At 34.2% G+C, this 18,063-nt stretch overlaps 3 protein-coding genes across 4 annotated transcripts; 2 read left to right on the top strand and 1 right to left on the bottom strand.

Annotated features, from left to right (window-relative positions):
- Positions 1-971: 971 nt before the first annotated feature.
- On the top strand, positions 972-2,490 carry LOC110621754 (guanosine deaminase). 2 transcript variants are annotated; one of them, XM_021766038.2, is made up of 5 exons: positions 972-1,139; positions 1,602-1,661; positions 1,760-1,950; positions 2,040-2,144; positions 2,220-2,490. In XM_021766038.2, the coding sequence occupies exons 1-5, from the start codon at positions 1,124-1,126 to the stop codon at positions 2,406-2,408; spliced, it is 561 nt and encodes a 186-aa protein (XP_021621730.1). In that variant the 5' UTR covers positions 972-1,123; the 3' UTR covers positions 2,409-2,490. The 2 variants fall into 2 exon arrangements, with proteins under 2 accessions (XP_021621730.1, XP_043814723.1); XM_043958788.1 differs by lacking the exon at positions 972-1,139 and adding an exon at positions 1,153-1,500.
- Positions 2,491-3,133: 643 nt separating this feature from the next.
- Positions 3,134-16,265, bottom strand: LOC110621753 (protein transport protein Sec24-like At4g32640). Its single transcript, XM_021766037.2, has 25 exons — positions 16,033-16,265; positions 14,868-15,885; positions 14,315-14,545; positions 14,110-14,184; positions 13,862-13,960; positions 13,440-13,551; positions 12,918-13,045; positions 12,612-12,731; positions 12,339-12,419; positions 11,743-11,820; positions 11,534-11,626; positions 10,306-10,360; positions 9,587-9,663; positions 9,194-9,265; positions 7,821-7,904; positions 7,119-7,238; positions 6,941-7,009; positions 6,461-6,538; positions 5,973-6,111; positions 5,512-5,676; positions 5,043-5,188; positions 4,784-4,960; positions 4,379-4,467; positions 4,237-4,268; positions 3,134-3,487 (listed from the first exon to the last, which is right to left on the bottom strand). The coding sequence occupies exons 2-25, from the start codon at positions 15,774-15,776 to the stop codon at positions 3,375-3,377; spliced, it is 3,342 nt and encodes a 1,113-aa protein (XP_021621729.1). The 5' UTR covers positions 15,777-15,885; positions 16,033-16,265; the 3' UTR covers positions 3,134-3,374.
- An 872-nt stretch (positions 16,266-17,137) lies between these two features.
- LOC110621413 (rubredoxin) lies at positions 17,138-18,020 on the top strand. The gene has a single exon (XM_021765693.2). It carries the CDS (start codon positions 17,284-17,286, stop codon positions 17,893-17,895), a length of 612 nt encoding a protein of 203 aa, XP_021621385.1. The 5' UTR covers positions 17,138-17,283; the 3' UTR covers positions 17,896-18,020.
- The last annotated feature ends 43 nt before the right edge of the window (positions 18,021-18,063 follow it).

Here is an 18,063-nt window from a genome sequence, read left to right as displayed (position 1 = left end):
CTAATAATTAGAATAATTTTAATTTATTCGTTCTCTATAAAAATATAATTTTTATATATTCATTATATATAAAAAATTCATCTGCACAATTTTCACAATTATTTTGAAATGATTCATATTTTAAATTTTTTTAATTATTTTCTCGACATGTAATATAGAATGCATAACTACACGACTCCTGTCACAAGTTGAATCAAAATTTTAAAACTCTTTAAATCAAATGGTTATTTAATCAATAATTTTTATATTATTTTAAATTTTAAAAAAATAAAAAATTTAAAATTAAAAATCTACAGATAAAAAAAATATTTTGCTCCTCTTATAGTAAATTTATATAAAAAATATATAATTTTATAAAATAATTTTATATAATTTTACAAAATAATATTACATTATTTTATATAATAATAATAATATAAAATATTTTAATATCCACAAAATATTCAGAAAAACGACTAATTATTGATAACTCTTAGAATGAGTCTTACATCAACCCATACACGTGTTTAATAAAATGTAGGTCCTTAATTCTAATATTTTGGAGAGAATGATAATATTATTTTATAATTTTAAATATTCTTATCATAACTTTTTTATTATCGATATTTATAATATTTTTATATATTAAAAATAATAAAATATAATAATTATATATTAATATACTTATAACTGATAGTATTTTTAATTATAATGTTATAATTTTAATATATTAAAATATTTATTATTTTAAAATATTTATTAAATTAATATAATATAAATATATTATTTAAAAATGGCAAAAGTCCCATAATAATAATAATATGGAAAGCAATATCTCTGAAAATATTTGCATAAATGAAATCCCAAGGAAGATTCGGCAGTATTGAATCCAAAACCAAAAGCAAATTGGAATTTGGAAAAAAAACAAAAACTAATAAATCAAACTTCAAGCCTTTCAAAAACTAAAGCATTCACTTTTATCTCTCACCTTCACATCCTCTTTCCTTTTCATTCTCTCTCTCTCTCTCTCTCTCTCCCCATTAAATACTTTGAATAGGTGGCATTGATTATCTTCTCCACTTTCACAACCTCTTTTTTCCTCCTTTTTCCACCCTATCTCTTTGAAATCTTCTTCTCTTTGACCATGGAAGATGCCAAGGGTCAGTTGCTTTGCGTTGATGGCGCCTTATGATTTTAATTTTCAGATTTGACAGACCATTTTCTTGATTATTTCTTGTCTTGTCTTTGTTAGATTCAGATGATAATTGCATGGTTTTATGAGTTTTTCTGCTCTTTTTCTTTTTGGCTTGTGATGTTGAACTGCTCAAACAGCCCATAAAAACATCTACTAATTGCTAGATCTAATAAATTTTATCTATTTAAAGCCCATCCTTGACCATCACATTCTTTATGGTGCTAAATTTTGATGGCTTGGTTAATGTGGTGTTGTATTTTAAAAGCTCCAGAAGAAACATAGCTTTGTTTAAATCTCTCATAAAACTGAAACTGCAACTGTATTTGGTATTGGAAGAACTGAATCTTGGCGTCTTCCTTCTGATTAGTTGATTTAGTCCGTCTTCTGTTTACAACTGAATTCTTATTTTATTTTTGTTCTCTAACAGTGGCGGAAGTTAAAGAAGGAACTATCTCTCTGGCATCTGCATTTGCTGGTCATCAAGAAGGTAAAAAATGCCAGCCAGTTTAGTTATTTACTATAAATTTCTGTTTATGGATTTTAGTAGTGTTGTTGAACAATGATACCTGTTGATCGTCGAAGCAGCTGTTCAGGATAGAGATCACAAATTCTTAACAAAAGCAGTAGAAGAAGCATACAAAGGTGTTGAATGTGGACATGGAGGACCATTCGGTGCTGTTGTTGTTAGAAATGATGAAATAGTTGTAAGCTGCCACAACATGGTTCTGCAGAGCAACGACCCAACTGCTCATGCTGAAGTTACAGCTGTTAGAGAGGTCTAAGTTTCTGTAAAGCTATGCAAATTTTTTGGCACCCATTGAGGATCTTCTTCTTTTCTATATCTTAAAATGAATTTTTCCCCCAGGCATGCAAGAAGCTTAACCGAATCGAGCTCTCAGATTGTGAAATATATGCTTCCTGTGAGCCATGTCCGATGTGCTTTGGTGCTATCCATCTTTCAAGAATTAAGGTATGAGAATTTTTATGTTGGTCAGATTTCTTTTTAGGTTTCTAATGTTTTAGGGTTTTGCTATTTTTGCAACAGAGGCTGGTTTATGGAGCCAAAGCTGAAGCAGCTATAGCAATTGGATTTGATGATTTCATTGCTGATGCTATAAGAGGTACTGGGTATTATCAGAAGGCTCATCTGGAGATAAAGAAAGCTGATGGAAGTGGTGCTGCTATTGCAGAACAGGTATTTGAGAAGACCAAGTCCAAGTTTACCATGTACTGACTCTTGATTGTATGGAAATTCAACAATGTATTTACCAATTTGGTCATCTCCTTTATCACAAAATGCCAACAAGTGTGCATCAGTCCCTACCTTCTATCAAATATTCGACAATTTCTTGGGTTTCAGTTACCATAAAGAGATGGAAAACCAAAGATTGGAAATTCGTGGAAGGTGAAACGAAAGTTGAGCTAGCGATTGAGCAGGGCATCATCTGGGAAATGCCAAACATGCTTAAGAGTGTTTTTCTATATAATTCAGCCTGTTCTGCATGCCAAGAACATAAGCTAATTAACTGGAGGGAACAGTGAAAAAGGACATTTCTTTTTTACCTAATTGGAGAACGTAGAACAACTTCACTCATGTTAAAGATTAACAGAAATATAAAGCTGGGGTTAAATCATTTAGGACAACATGAAGCTGTTCTTAATCCATCCTATGGAGTTCCATTCAAATTGCTAAGCTAATATACACATTAAACTAAATGCGTATAAAATTACAACAAATATCATTTTACCTTTTATTCCCCTCATTGTGGGGAGTCTCAAGTGATTTTCTCCCTCAAACCCCTGGTATAGATACCATATCAACAAGTATAGCCAACAAGGAAACAAGGTCGTCCGGTGTACAAATTCTTACAGTAGTATGAAAGCAAGAGAAGAGAAAAAAAAAAAATGCAAGTGAGGATGAGGAAGAGAAACAATAAAGCAAAGAGCAAAGAAGAGTCGGACATTGAAAGCTTTGTATCTTATTACACCATTTAACGCTGTGCACATAGAATGATATTAACAAACTCTCTTGGCAAAATTTGTTCTCTACAAATAAATACTGGGTGTTGCTGTCTCCAGAGATCATATTCAAGCATAGAACTCTTTGTTCTTTCTTTCTTTTTTTTTTTTTTTAAATCCAGTTCTGTCATAGCCAGAAGCCACTCAAAACTTGTAGACTCGGCTGAAGCAGCACAAAAAATTACGAAGACATTTTCATTTGAATTTGCCGATGGACATGCACCAGAAACTCAACATAAGAAAGACCACCAGTTGGAACTTTGTCCTCGATCAAATATGAGAAGAATAACAATCCTGAATACAGAAGTGACAGCCAAACTTCATCAATTCAATCAACATCACACCCTTGATGAGAATTATGTACATACTATGAAAAGCAGTATGATTCAGCATAATGTTCTCGTGATATAAAATTTTTCAAGCTTACTTTAACTACTTTAACTACATTAACTACATTAACTACATGTTAGAATTAAATATGTGAAGGTATTTTCCCTTTTTTTATTGGTGGTAGTGATGTGGTTAGGTTGTTGCCAAATCATTTTTCTGATTTGCACGTTTGTGCACAGGTATTCCAACGTGACCAGTTGGAGGAAAAGAAGCCAACTTCAGTTCAAGACTATTATCGTATTCACAGATAAAGTATGTTAAAATGCGATGGCCCAATGAAGCCTCTTCCTCACGGACAATAATTCTTTTTAAACGACATCAACATAAATAAGAAATGCATAAAACAGCTGGTTGTACTTGTATCTGAAATAATAGTGTGGAAGGTCCAACAGTGAAAGCCACAGCTTATTAAATGGATGTTCAGTTACTTTGGCTAGGCTACTTGACAATGCAAATAATGTAATAAATAATTCCCTTTTTTTGAGATGTATTGATGTAATAATGTGGACGAGGGAAAGAATGAAAATGATTATGTTAGTCATGTGAAGGGGAATGATCTGATTTATTTTGGTTCATTCTAACATTAGACAATTGTCTACTCTAGCATAATAATCATTCCCTAATGTATTCAAGGGTAGTTCCAAGAAACTTACCTGATGGATCTCCTTTCTTGCACAATTTTAAGCTGCAGGAGAACAATTAATTAAATCAAGCATGATATATCTAACAAGTATTAATAAAAAATGATATGATAATATATTTCTCAAAGAAGAGATATTAAAATATCTGTCATACCGCAGGTAAGAACATCTTCTGCGTCGTATCTCATTTATGACATCATTCAACTTCTTTGATAATGGATTGTCATATTGCTGCAGGACAAACTGGAGAAATAAAAAGAAAAAGAAGGAAAGAAAGAAAGAAAGCTTAGTAGCAAAATAAAGAAAGAAAAAAATTGAATGGAAGCTATCTTGAACAAACTGCTTACTGCTAACAGGGCCCTGTAAATGGAAACTCATACTAGAATACATCCACAGTTAAATATATTTGGCAGTATCACTATGCATCTTGTAACACATAATAGAAGCTAAATCCCTAAAGTAATACTGCACTAATCAAGCATTACGTATGAAGCATGGATACAGCACTTTCCAACATACAACTAACAATAATAACTTCAAAAAGGACAAATTAGATTACTTGAGTCTGGATTTCATCAATGGAGGAAATGCCAAATAGCTGTTGCAAGATACTTGAATCCACAGAGCTCCCAATGTATATTAAACCTTCTTGACCATTCTCAAGGAGAAAAATTCCATCATCACTCACGTGTTCACTGGAAAGCGGGATTGCAGGGGGAAGAGATTCATTTCCCTCCTGTCAGGCAGTAGAAAGACACCATCTGATTTAGGGCCAAATTTAATGTAGTATTCACAAAGCAAAATAAGATAAATCATGCCTGTGTATCAAGGTCATGGATAGAAATCATCCTTGGGTGCACTAGTGGAATTGCCAAAGGGGTAGAAGCTGAGGAAACATAACCAATCCAAAAGGACCTATCATCTATTCTCCCATCAATTCGCAGTCCAGTGCTTTTAACCAGTGCTGAAAAAAAAGGAAACAATTTTATTAACAGCAAAAAACCAGCCACCAAAATGATAAAATACAAAATAGCTTCAAAATTTAATTATAACAGCCTTAACTGAAAACTGGAAATATAATAAATAGTAGTAGTAATTTCTCCAAACAAATTTAGTTGGCCAAAATGCCTCCGTTTTGAACATATGATTTCTATTTGATTTTTTAAACTTGCATATTTATCTTAAAAGTACATAAACTTTTTGCCCATACACCATATTAAACAGATGAAACAGTTACACAGCATGAAAGAGCAAGTGCATAATAAATATCTGTAGGTAAGTATTTACCAAGGGTGTATAGAGGTAGAAGTTTAAGTGCTTCCGGAAGAATAAGCTGTCCAGATGATGATACTGTCGCACAAAATTTACGATATGAAAGCAGAATGTTTATACAAAAGTTCGTAATATGCTCTCGGACATTCATAGGCGGGGTAGAAGGAATTTCACTTGCCGCTACAAATGAATTGCATGAAAGAAAAGTCAGTCTTCTTCAAATAAAAGAAATAAGAACAGTGATAACATTAACTCTAAAGACTTTGAGATAAAGAACAGCACAACTATAATGGAGATAGCCATAATAACATAAAAATGCAGAAGGCCAGCCTGTGATTGAAAGCATATCCTATTCGCATTTATATGCATTTAGATGTGAATGAGATAAATGATTGGAGAAACTCAGTGATTGAAAAATATGCAAAACAGAACCACTAGCGGTGAAACCAAGACAAATAAAAATAAGTGTTACATACCTTGCTTCAAGAAGCATACAAATTGAGTGTCCAAGTCAGCCATGCGGAACAAATTACTTAAATTATTTGTGCACGGCAATGATAAAGTTGTGACGCGAATTCTTCTCTGGCCATACACCGTGGTGTAAAGAAGTGCACACTGAGCAATGAAACAAACAGTATAAACAGAAGGTTACAAGGATTTATCTTCTCTACAATATATTATAGGACAAATCACATCATCATCCCCCCCCCCAAAAATTTCATAATTGTAGCAGAACTTTGATATTCTAATTGCAACAATTAAAAACTTAATCTTGCATTTGCAATGCAATGTTGGTTGACTGTCAATTGATGCTTAATTGAGTGGGACAAAAATCATGTGAACAGCATAACATTGCAACCATTGCAATTAGAGAATCAGTGTTCTAGTTTGACAAAAGAGGGTCAATGAGTAAACAGGCCATACAAGGATTAAAATCATATCAGATACAAGAAGTATGATAAACCTGAAAGGCACACTCTGCACCATCCTGCAATTTATCATCATGTTTCAACGTCACCATTATAGTTTTATCACAATCAATCTGCAAGAAAGAAAGGATTATTTACAGGCAGAACAAATTAGAAAGTATTCACTAGAGGAGGCCCACAAGAGAAAAACAACAATAGAACTATGGTAAAATAGCATATATGCAACTAATCAGCTTCCAAGAGATCAGCAAAAAAATGTGTCCAAAATTATTCTTCATTCACCCAATAGATTGCACAGAGAAGAAGTTTCTGGCCACTTTTCAGGTTTAAGAACATTCCGTTGTGAATAAGATTTTAATTGTAGTTTGAATCCCCAAATTTAAAGTACAAAGCAATTATGAGATCTCAACAGATTATTAATTAAGAAAGCTTTACAACTCAATACTATCAAGTTAAACATCAATTAGTAACACAATAAAATCATTTATTTTGTGAAATGGAAATATAATACAAACCCCAGGTAGATCAACATCTGTTGGAATGCGCTTACAAAAGTTTCCATAGTATTGTTGAACTTGAATACCCTGTAGGAAAAGAAACCTAATCAACTCCAGAGTATCATGCAATTTTTTACAATTATAAACCCAAAAATTCTGGAAGAAATCATATATTATGGGAACGAAAAAGGATTACCTGACTGCATCTTACACGCATCACTGCCTCAAAACCTTGAGGCCTTGTGACATTCCATCTAAGATCATTGTAAAGCTTTGCGGGATCAGAAAGGGCTGAGAAGGGATAATAATAATAAACCTGGAAGAGTATAAGACATTTAAAGTTTGAACTTCAAATAAACCAACAGCCCAAAGAAAAAAACTATAACCTGCATGGCAAAAAGGACGCAATCATTAAGTCCAAATTTAATATGTCATATTTTAAGCAATTATACATCAACGAGAAAGATAAACTAGTAATGTTATTTATAAATATGCAACTAGTAATAAAGCTCTATCTTGAGAAACTAGCAAAAAGGATTTGCATTGTGACTATCATTCAGATGTCTGAAGCATCAGGCACTCGAGGTTGCAAAATTAAGAACAATATGTTTTAAAGTTCCTGGCTGCTATTGATTGACAACCTGCAACCTTTTTAATATCCCAAATGTTAGTTTTTCAACTTTACACATCCAGAAGCAACTCAGCACAATTGGCACTTATCCCCAAAGTGCTTGCCACTTCTAATGAGGATAGCAAAAAGATACTCTAATTCCCATTTTATTTTCATTGCAGAGGTTACTTTTCAGGGCTATTAAGATATAGGAATGGCACTTGGGGGAGGGGGGGCTAATGGTGGACCAATTCCCAGTGAACACTTAAAAGTCAAATATTTAATTACCTGTCCTCCAGTTGTCTTTGGGATGACAGAGATAGATGCAATGTCCACATATGTCTGGGTAGTGATAAATAAATCAACACAGACCTGGAACACATACCACAAAGAGCTAGAAAGTAAGGCTCAAATAAATCAGGCAAACAAGCTATAATGCCTTTCATATGTCTGCTAATCATGGTTTCAAATCGCAGTTGCGGCTACAAATAACGGAAACAAGCCTGTAATGGTCATATCGTAACCGCAGCGAACGCAAACTTTTTTAAAAAATTTGCAAAGTTGATGACATTAGCAAATATTTAAAGATATTATCAAAAGTAATTTATACAATTTAATAATAAGTACCAATATATCTAATAAGCACAAAACCTATAGTTTTTAAACATCGTACATAATAACTAACCTCAATTACCCCTAGAATGAGGGTTTAGTATTTACATTGTGCAAAATAATTTAAAATATTTGAAGGAACTACATTTTAATTTGAAGTCAAGTTCTTTTTTATACTTACTTCCTACTTTTCATAAATTTTTAATCTTGTAAATTTTATATTTATATTTTATACTTAATACTTAGTTATCATTTGTTATAACTTATAAGAGTATAAAACTCATTTAATAATTAGTATTAATGATATTAGATTATAATTCTAAACTTCTATATTTCTAATCTAACATTCTATCTTCTAATTAATTTTAGTTAAGCATTCACTAAAAAATTATTAAAAATATCTAAAAACTTGTTGGAAAAATAATAAAAACTTATGTTATGAATTTCTTACATAAATTATCTACCATTCTAATTTCTAATTGTTTTTATTTATGAAATCACTAAAAATGATTTAAAATATCTAATAAAAAAATTGTTGAGAAATAATAAGAACTAACTTTTTGCTCAATAGCACTTCAAAACCACTTAGTATCTTGGATGATTTGTGCTCTTCAACACAAGAATTTCTAGAGAAGTTGACTAATAGCACTTGAAGATTCTTAAAGTTGAAAATTTTTTTTGAGAAACTTGAGAGATAAAAAAAAGGTAAATTTTGGCTTGGGAGGAAGTGGAAAGCTTCAAATGTGAAGAAAAAAGTGTCTTCTACCTTAAATAATTCATACACTACATTAAGTGGTCTTTTACAGCAATTCTAAAGATTTCTACCCATCAAATGAAGGTAATAGCCTTTGTGGCCATTATATAACAGCCGTAACGGCCATTACCAACACAATTTTTTATCACCGTGAAAAAATAGCCTTAACGGTAATAATTCCTTGGAAAACCTTGAAATAACGACCGTTACGTAACATAACGGCCGTTATTTAAAACCATGCTACTGATCTAGATTATGATCACTAAAAAGAGGGAAAATTAATTAATGCGGTCACCTGATACTCAGCAAATTCAATTGCCATTTCCTTCAAAGTTTTGTCAGCTGGTTGAAGCAATTTGTGGGCCTCCTAAACAACAAAACAGTTGATGCCAATACTATAAGATTAGTCTTCCATTGAGATTCCTTCTTCAATAATCCAGTTCACATTTGGGAAAATATAAATAACAAATAAACCTAAAGAACTTGGAAATTCATAGTAATCACATATGGAATGTTATTGAAGGGAATATTTTGAGAGTTGGATAAATTTTCGTTATCTAACTCCTTCACATGCACAAAGAAGATAGTATATATTAGCTCTCATCTGAAAAATGCTATCTCAATTTGGACTACTAGAACACAAGATCTTTCATAACCAAGAGCAGAATGCAGATTATATATTTCACACCTTCTCCCCAGCAGAACTGTTACTTCTTCCCTCCGCCTCTCTAGCAGAAAGAGCTCCAATGCCAACTGATGGCAACACTGAAGAGAAAGCAAACTCATCAGCATGCTATGCTAGATTCACTCCCATTTCCAGCGGTTATATAGGTTTCAAAGTAAAATTAGAGAACCACAAACGGTAATACCAAGCAAAATGTTCAAATTGCTATCATGGGGGAAAAAAAAAACAATTCATACAGGACAAAAGATGCACAAAATGAATACTTGCAATTTTCAGACATGATTAAAGTTAGATGTTTATAATTTTTTTACTTCGCATCTTTCATCCTGATATCTTTGACCTAACCCTGAGCATTGCTTATGGGCAGTAAGGAAAGAACCAACAAGCAACAGTCAGGTTGTTTGCAATAACCACAAATAGAATTCAGTTTTGATGTTCACATAACATGCCACTATTTCTTGTATACATCCAAGTAACCAAACTTACAAGTATAAAACAAAACGTAAAAGCATCAGAAGGATCATAAATCAAGTAAAAAAGCATTGTTGTCTTTAAATTTGGAATTTTGGAAATATATACATATATGTATATATACACATAATAATAGAGTGCCTACAAAGCAATGATATATGATTGTTATACATTCCAATATGAACAAGCCAAGCAAAAATCATACATTTAAATAGGCCAACGCCAAATTAGAAATGAGTTCTTCAAATTACCTGATTGAAATACCAAAAGCTTCCCTCCAGAGCTCTTCATTGCCAAAAAAACTGCCTGGATAGTGAATAACAATTGCATAAGCAGACATTTGAATTTTTAGAAGTCGATTTCCATGAAGGAGGGTACAAATATGACATTGTGAAATGCACAAAACTAGAATTCCCCAGGCTAACATCTATACACCAGAACAGCAGTGTAAGAACACAGAGGAGGTGCATCCACTTCACCAAGCCTTTGCTTTTTCAATAGAGCTTCATATGCAAAATGTCATGTACCTTATATAGTTGTCACTTTGATTCATTCATGTTTTTACTCCCAAAGCAGAAACATATCAAAAATCACATCCTCAAATACATCAATATAGTACATGAACTGTTGACAAACAAATTTATCTCAACAATCATCAGTTTACCCTTTCACTTATCAGAATATGTAGCAACATATAAAAATTTACATGAATGTGTGAGCAAATATGCATGGCATGATAACAGCCTATTCTGAAAGGACATCAGATCAGAATGATTCTTTGTTCTCACTTTAAGACTCTACTCCAAGAATGAGACAATTCACAGAGATCCATGCTCAGTCTTTTCTACACAAGCCATGCTAATGCCACACATTAATTAAAAAAATCTCCGAGATTTGTCTTTCAGATTATGAGCATCTTTGCATTCAGTTCCAAGTTAAGCATTGAGAAAATATGATCACTAAATATTCAAGGCCTTATTTATACTTCATGGAAGAAGAAGATAATTTATTAGATTGAACAAACATTTCCAATTAATATAACTTTTTCTTTAATTAAAATATGTATTTTGCTTTCCTTTTCTACCTTTTCCCTTTACTCAGCCATAAGCTATTAAACTAATCCAAATTCAAAAAAATGAGGGTAACCTAATGGACCACAAACTAGATTAAAACCATCATCACCATGTGACTGCATGCATGTGTGTGCTGTGTGCATGCATTACACAAACTTCACATGAAAGGTCAAGTATAGAAACAAAATTTCAAACCTATTATTTGGAAGAGAAGAGTTATGGTTTCCTTCTGCTAAGCATAAGAGAAACATAAAATATCATGATCCAAAGGCAAAGCTGAGGTCCAGCAGGCATATCTTTCTGTACTTGACATTCCATGTGCCTTTATTACTTTGACAATCCACTTGCTTTTAACTTTAAAATAGTGCATCATGTGTAGCGTTTACGTTTTATAAAAAGAGCATACCTTTATTGCAGCACCAAATGCAGATTCAGCTGTTTTACTATTCTGGAACATGCTTGGAATACTTTCTAGTAATAGCTCTAAATGTTGACGACACTATAGCCACATAAAAACAACGATCATTTGTTAAAAAATTGTGCAGTCCTCACAACCTTTTAATCTATAACTCCCACCAACACTGAAAGATTTATTATAAAAATGAGACAACTAACCTCTGAAAGCGGAACAATAACATCAGTTTGCAGAGGAGTATAGACATCTTGTATATCAGGAACAATAAGCATCAATGGCTGTAAAAATGCGCCAAAAGTCAAATTAACTTCAATTTTTTCCTAGTTCATCACTGAAAGATTTTTAGTTCTTGCATTTATACGAATATAAATGTGTACATGTGCGTGTACGTATGCACATAAACAAAAAAATCTAGCAAGAGGAGAAGCATTCACAGTGTAACCACATTAGGAACAGAACATGTCAACAACTCACTTTCAAGATATTGGCATAATGGTTGCATGATAATCAACATCCAACTCTATGGAAATGTTATCTCCATATGAATGGTAATTATGACTACTTTTTTATGTAGCAATTGTCATGGACACTAGATGGCAATTTGAACATTACGACAAATTCATCTATAAGTTGTTTGAGGCATCATGATTCATGAAAAAACAGTATATAAGATGGACTTCCATAATTCTCCTTGATTATTACTTTACAGACATGCACATATACACAATAACAAAATAAAAATGACATTGATCAACCAACTGATATAAAATTCTGAAATCTGAAGAAGGAAGAATACCTGCTGTAATGCACGTTTCAAATTGTAAAAATGAATTGTAGAATCAAATGTACCAATTCCCACCATTGTCCTGGGTCCTTCCTGCAAACACAAATTCATTGATAATCAATATATAAAACAGTCTTCTGCTTTCTAAGTCTATATAAACCTATAAATAGGAGCAAAATTAGATGCAACCAATTAGCCCATCAAAAAAATGCCAGGAAAAACAGTCCAATAGACAGTTCTGAATTACACGCTACAAAATAAAATAAAAATGGACATAAAACTCACTGGAAGATCAGCAATAACTTGATTGATTGAACTGCAAGCTGCAGCAGTAGCACCAGTTTGTATTGCATTCATGGATACATCAATAAGGAAGAAATACACAGCTGGCATGGGATCACGCACCTTGGATAAGATAAATGTAGGAAAGAAGCATAAGCACAGTAAACCATACAAGAAAATAATATGAGAATAAGCAACATAAACTGGAATTCCTCATAGAATCCAATTAAGACATAGAGAGATAAAGATACATTAATCGAAAAAAATGTCCTTTTATAACACAACATATTTTTGTATGAGGTAACAGACCATGTACTCTTTAGTGGCAACAAATTCAACTGTTCCCCTGCATAGCTCAGGTCTTTCATCAGCATCTCTGCGTCTACCATCAGGTCCCAGATTGCAGTGATAATCACGGGGAGTCTCATCAGTAAATCCTGAAAAAATAAAAGGAAAAAGCTGTCAAGTCACTTTTCTTGCTAACATAATTTGGGAATGTAGTACAATAAACTGGCAATCCTTGCATATGTGCCAAGAAGCAACATATGTCATCAGAAGATCAAGATCTATAACAGAAGATTTATGTCAATTTGTCAAACCATAGCATAGATGAAGTGTGGAGCAACACTCTTCAAAAGTCTGTTTAACTAGGAAACCTAACTGTAAAACATATAATATGCAACTATTTTTATGATATCACGCAATGAAGCAAAGGGCCACAAAGGTGACAAGCCTAATAGTTTACTGCACCTTATTCCATCCAATTATAATTATCCAGAACTGCAAGTGAAATTCAAATGAACACAATAATAAACTATAATCCATGCTCACCGCACAAATTACAGATGAACCGCCTTCCTTGATCAATGAACTTCATGAAAGGATTTATGTAGCCTTTGCAACGAGAACAGCGAACAGGACCACTTTCTCCAAAATCCACAAGCTACAACCACAAAATCATAATCAGAATCTCTTAATTGCAAGAGCACTCAAAAAGCAAATGCAGTTACTTGGGTTTTTCCTGAAGTAATCAAGTAATGGTTCAAAAACTAAATGGAAAAGTTTCCAATTGACAATCATATAGGAAATGTGATCCAAAAATTGTGAAAAGATGGGATAGTTAATTATTTTGCGGAGAGATGAAGCTTCAAATCAATTAGAAATAAACCAACCCCCTGCCCCCACTCTTCAAGGCACACGCAGGCTCACACTCAAACACACAGACACTAGTTAAACAACAAAACTTGAATTACCTGAATAGGCTCTTCAGATGGATGAGGAAGGGCCAAAGGTTGGACCAACAAAGCCAGTTGCATGCTGGAAGTTGTCAGAAGATCAACAGTACATGGGATCTGAAAATTTGGCGAAGAAATTGATCAATACTTAAAATTTATATAAAAAAATAAATTAAAAAATTCTCTTATGTGGGAAAACATCTAATAGTTTATAATTAACCGCAAAAGCTGCTGACAATCTAGGCAATTTAAATGTTTGCTGCAACCTGATTGATTGTGCACCTCATGTAGCGTGGACTGCAATTCCCAGTGTCTCTAACAATGTAATCACTTGTAGCAGGCTTTACACACAAACATTTAAAAAGGGAAATGATAAATAATTATTCAGATAAATAACTTTGCAGCAATATGTAAAACTGCAAGTGAATTTGAGGAAGAAAAGACAACAACCAATCACGCAGAGTTAAATACCGGAGGCGGGTTAGCTTGGTTTCCCTGACGAGTATCATGCAGGACGACAGAGGAACCTGGCACAGGTCGGGGAATTTGATTGGGATCAATCTTAGATGATCCTGCCAATGAACCTCCTGATTGTCCAACAACAGGAGATATAGCTGTCATTTGATTTGGTAGTAGCGGCGGTGGTGGCATTCCAAACATTGGAGGAGATTGTGCAGAACCAGGAATTGGAGGTGGGGCCACCTAAAGGAATCCAAAATTTTAGAATCTAGAATCTTCATTTGGAAAGAGAAGAAATACATATCATGCAAGAATTATTTAGAAATATTCATATGAGATTAACAACTTTTCTACTATTGGTCCAAAGCAAAGAGCAGCCTTATGTTGCATCTGAATTAATATAATCTCCATAAAAGATCACACTCTCATTCCATGCATTGATTTCAATCTACCATATCCCAAAAGAAACCTTTTATTCAAACATTCAAGCAAGTAGAAAACAATAAAATATCAAACTAGCTTCAAACAGGTTACAGAACATAATTTCAATCCATGCGAAACTTACTTGCTGGGTTTGCATCTGTTGTCCAAAAGGAAAACCAACTGGTGGTGACGTCCCTTGAGGTGGTGCAGAGAATGATGGCATCCCTTGCGGTGGTGCAGAGAATGATGGCATCCCTTGCGATGGTGCAGAGAATGATGGCATCCCTTGCGGTGGTGCAGAGAATGATGGCATCCCTTGCGGTGGTGCTGAAGATGATGGTGGCCCTTGAGGTGCCGCTGAAAATGGAGATCGTTGTTGAGCACTGATCCCAGAACTCCCCATTAAGGGACGCATGCTTGAAGCTTGAGGAGGCACCCGAGCTGCCCCAATTGGAGGACCCACCAGTGGTTGTTGTGGTGCATTGCCAGATGGAGGAAACCTTGGCCCTCCAAGGAAAGGTGGCCCATTACTGACTAAACCACCCGATGAGACTGAAGGGGGTACTGAAGAAGGTGCAGTGGAAGAAGGAATAGGACTTGGGTGAGCACCAAGCCGTGGTGCAAGTGATCCATGAGATGGTGCCCCAGAGGAAGGGCCCATAACCAAACCACTGCCTGCAGAAGGCAATGACGCAGGAGGTGGTCTGGACCCAAAAGGTGAAGGCTGACTAAAAGGCGGTCCAGCGGATCTGGCTGGACCCACATTTGGTGGCAATGTAGGAGGTGGGGACCCAGAGGGAGGCACTGAGGGTCCAGGGAATGCACCGGGAGGCGGTGGGCCTGGGCGGGACAATGGTGGAGAAGGAGCTGAGGAATGAGACGATGGGGGTTGAAATGGTGATGGTCTAGGAGCTGAATTGGGCATCGAAGGGGGCCGATTAAGGTTCAGATTTTGCAAATTATCAGATAATGGATTGGGATTCTGCTGATAACTAGGATTATAATTAGGTGGTTGTTGCCTAGGTGCCCCTGGAGGCACAGGAGCTGCCATTTTTCAATTAACCAAGCCAACCAAGATCTCAACTCACTTAATCTCCAGTAATCAAGCCCAGAATATATATTTCTTGAAAAAAATCCGATGAACAGGATCAACTCTAAATCTAGACATCAATAAACAACAAGTACGTTAAATTGAAAGCAATTAAACCGAAATTCACATACTCGCAAAATGTACATGTCCAACCCGAATTACGAGATAGATGAACCAATCAACAAAAATCCTGCACAGAGGGAAGAAGAAGCAGTACCAGGGATCAGAAAAGACTGGATCTCTGAGCGAGTGTTTGACCGCGGAACTGGATCTAAGAGAACTTTGATAAGGGTTTTAGAGATAGAATTAAGAGTGATTACAAATGAGGGTTTGGGATCAGAGTAAAGATACAAGGAGGGTCTGAGAGAGAGAGCGAGAGAGAGTTGGGAAGAAGGCGGGTCTTTTAACTCCGATCTGTGAAAATTTTCTTTTAATTCGGCAAAATTGCGTATTTTTTTATATAACGAGGGGTTTGCTCTGCGTAGTTACGGTGGATGTCCGACTATAATATAAATAGCCACATCAGCATTTCTGGAGAGGTAGTGTTGTCTTTTCCATTCAGAATTTGCCAGCTCAGCATTTCTAAACACGTCAACACTATTTTTTATGAAAAATTTGATAAACTTATATTCAATTTTGATACATAAATAATTAATTTTAATTTTATTTATATAATGTTATAAATTCATATTTTAATAATATTATTAATAAATTTAAAATTTGAATACTTTTATATAATATTTAATTATTTGTAATTTTTAATAAATATTTATGTTATTACATATCTATTTATATTAATATTAATTTCAATTGTAAAGATGTAAATAGAATAAAATGATGAATGTTACAATTTAATCAAGTATAATTACCTATTTTTCCAAATCTATTTTCAATTTTGTGTTTATCTAACGTTATATGTATAAACGTTAAATATTATTTATTAATTATTATAAAATTTATTATAATAAATTATTGTAATATATTTATTATATATTTAATAAATGTATCATAAAATTTTTTTTGCATAAAACTGTTGCGGGTATTATTCTACTCGCATAAAATCGAAGTGTGAGAATCATTTATCTGAACAGTTTGGTAGATAAAACTGTCATTATTAATCATAATTTTGTTTTTTTTTTTTTTTTTCTGAAACCTTTTCCGATCAATTAGTATGTAATTGATTATTCATCTGAGTCAGATAAGATAATAAATTAAAACAATTTAATTAATTTAAAAGAGGAGCTGGACGAAATCCAAGCCCAAGACCGTAGCCCGAGCCCATTAGCCCATTAACATAGTTGATATTGTAAAATTGGCGCCTCCCCCACCTTATCCACCTCCCTCTCAAAACAGCAAATGTCCTTTCATGGATGATGGATTCCAATCATTTCTCCTCCACCCAGAAGCTCATCACCACAAACAGCTGCTATAGCTCATAAAAAGAAGCCATTAAATACTAACCCCACTGATGGCTTCTGCAACTACAAGACCCACTTTCTCCTTCCACCTTTACCAAGTCTCTCCTCCAAAACCCACTGCTCATTTCTGCAAATTATCATTCATCTCTCTCTGTAAACCCCAAAGGACCTGTTTTATTATTCGCTCAGTTGATGTTTCTAAAGAAGACAAACCTCCCACTTCAAATCAACCAAGTAATCCACCAGCATCAGCACCAGCACCATCAGCAGCAGAATCATCTTCTCCTGCAGAATCACCCCCTCAAGAGTTGGAACAAAAATTTGACCAGCGGAGGTTGGAAGAGAAGTTTGCTGTGTTGAATACTGGGATCTATGAGTGTAGGTCTTGTGGGTACAAATATGATGAGGCTGTTGGTGACCCATCATACCCAATTCCACCAGGATTGCAGTTTGACAAGTTGCCTGAGGACTGGAGGTGTCCTACTTGTGGGGCTGCAAAGAGTTTCTTTGAGAGCAAGAGTGTGGAGATCGCTGGTTTTGCACAGAACCAGCAATTTGGACTTGGAGGCAACTCACTCACTTCTGGGCAAAAGGCTATTTTGATATATGGGAGCCTATTGTTGTTTTTTGTTTTGTTCTTGTCAGGGTACTTCCTGCAATGATGGATGGCAATTGAGAAGATACTTTTGGTTTTATGTTTATGCATGTGTGTGGTTTACTTGTGATACTTGCAGAGTAATATTTATTAGAAATGGATGAATGGGGCTATAGAATACTATTTTGTTAATAGATCTCTTCAATTTAGATGATGATTTATTAATTATTTTGAT

Source organism: Manihot esculenta, chromosome 8, assembly GCF_001659605.2.
Source record: "Manihot esculenta cultivar AM560-2 chromosome 8, M.esculenta_v8, whole genome shotgun sequence".
In the NCBI taxonomy this organism is placed as follows: Eukaryota; Viridiplantae; Streptophyta; class Magnoliopsida; order Malpighiales; family Euphorbiaceae; genus Manihot; species Manihot esculenta.
Note: the sequence above shows the minus strand (reverse complement) of the source record. Positions and strands in the feature narration are given on the sequence as shown.

Coding starts and splice junctions, on each gene's coding strand:
- LOC110621754 (XM_021766038.2), top strand. Junction 1,662..1,759: donor ATTTGCTGGTCATCAAGAAG/GTAAAAAATGCC, acceptor TCGTCGAAGCAG/CTGTTCAGGATAGAGATCAC. Junction 2,145..2,219: donor TCCATCTTTCAAGAATTAAG/GTATGAGAATTT, acceptor TTTTTGCAACAG/AGGCTGGTTTATGGAGCCAA.
- LOC110621753 (XM_021766037.2), bottom strand. CDS start 15,776: ATGGCAGCTCCTGTGCCTCCAGGGGCACCTAGGCAACAACCACCTAAT. Junction 7,905..9,193: donor TTGAATTTGCTGAGTATCAG/GTGACCGCATTA, acceptor TATGTGTTCCAG/GTCTGTGTTGATTTATTTAT. Junction 6,112..6,460: donor GTGCAGAGTGTGCCTTTCAG/GTTTATCATACT, acceptor TTCATTGCTCAG/TGTGCACTTCTTTACACCAC.
- LOC110621413 (XM_021765693.2), top strand. CDS start 17,284: ATGGCTTCTGCAACTACAAGACCCACTTTCTCCTTCCACCTTTACCAA.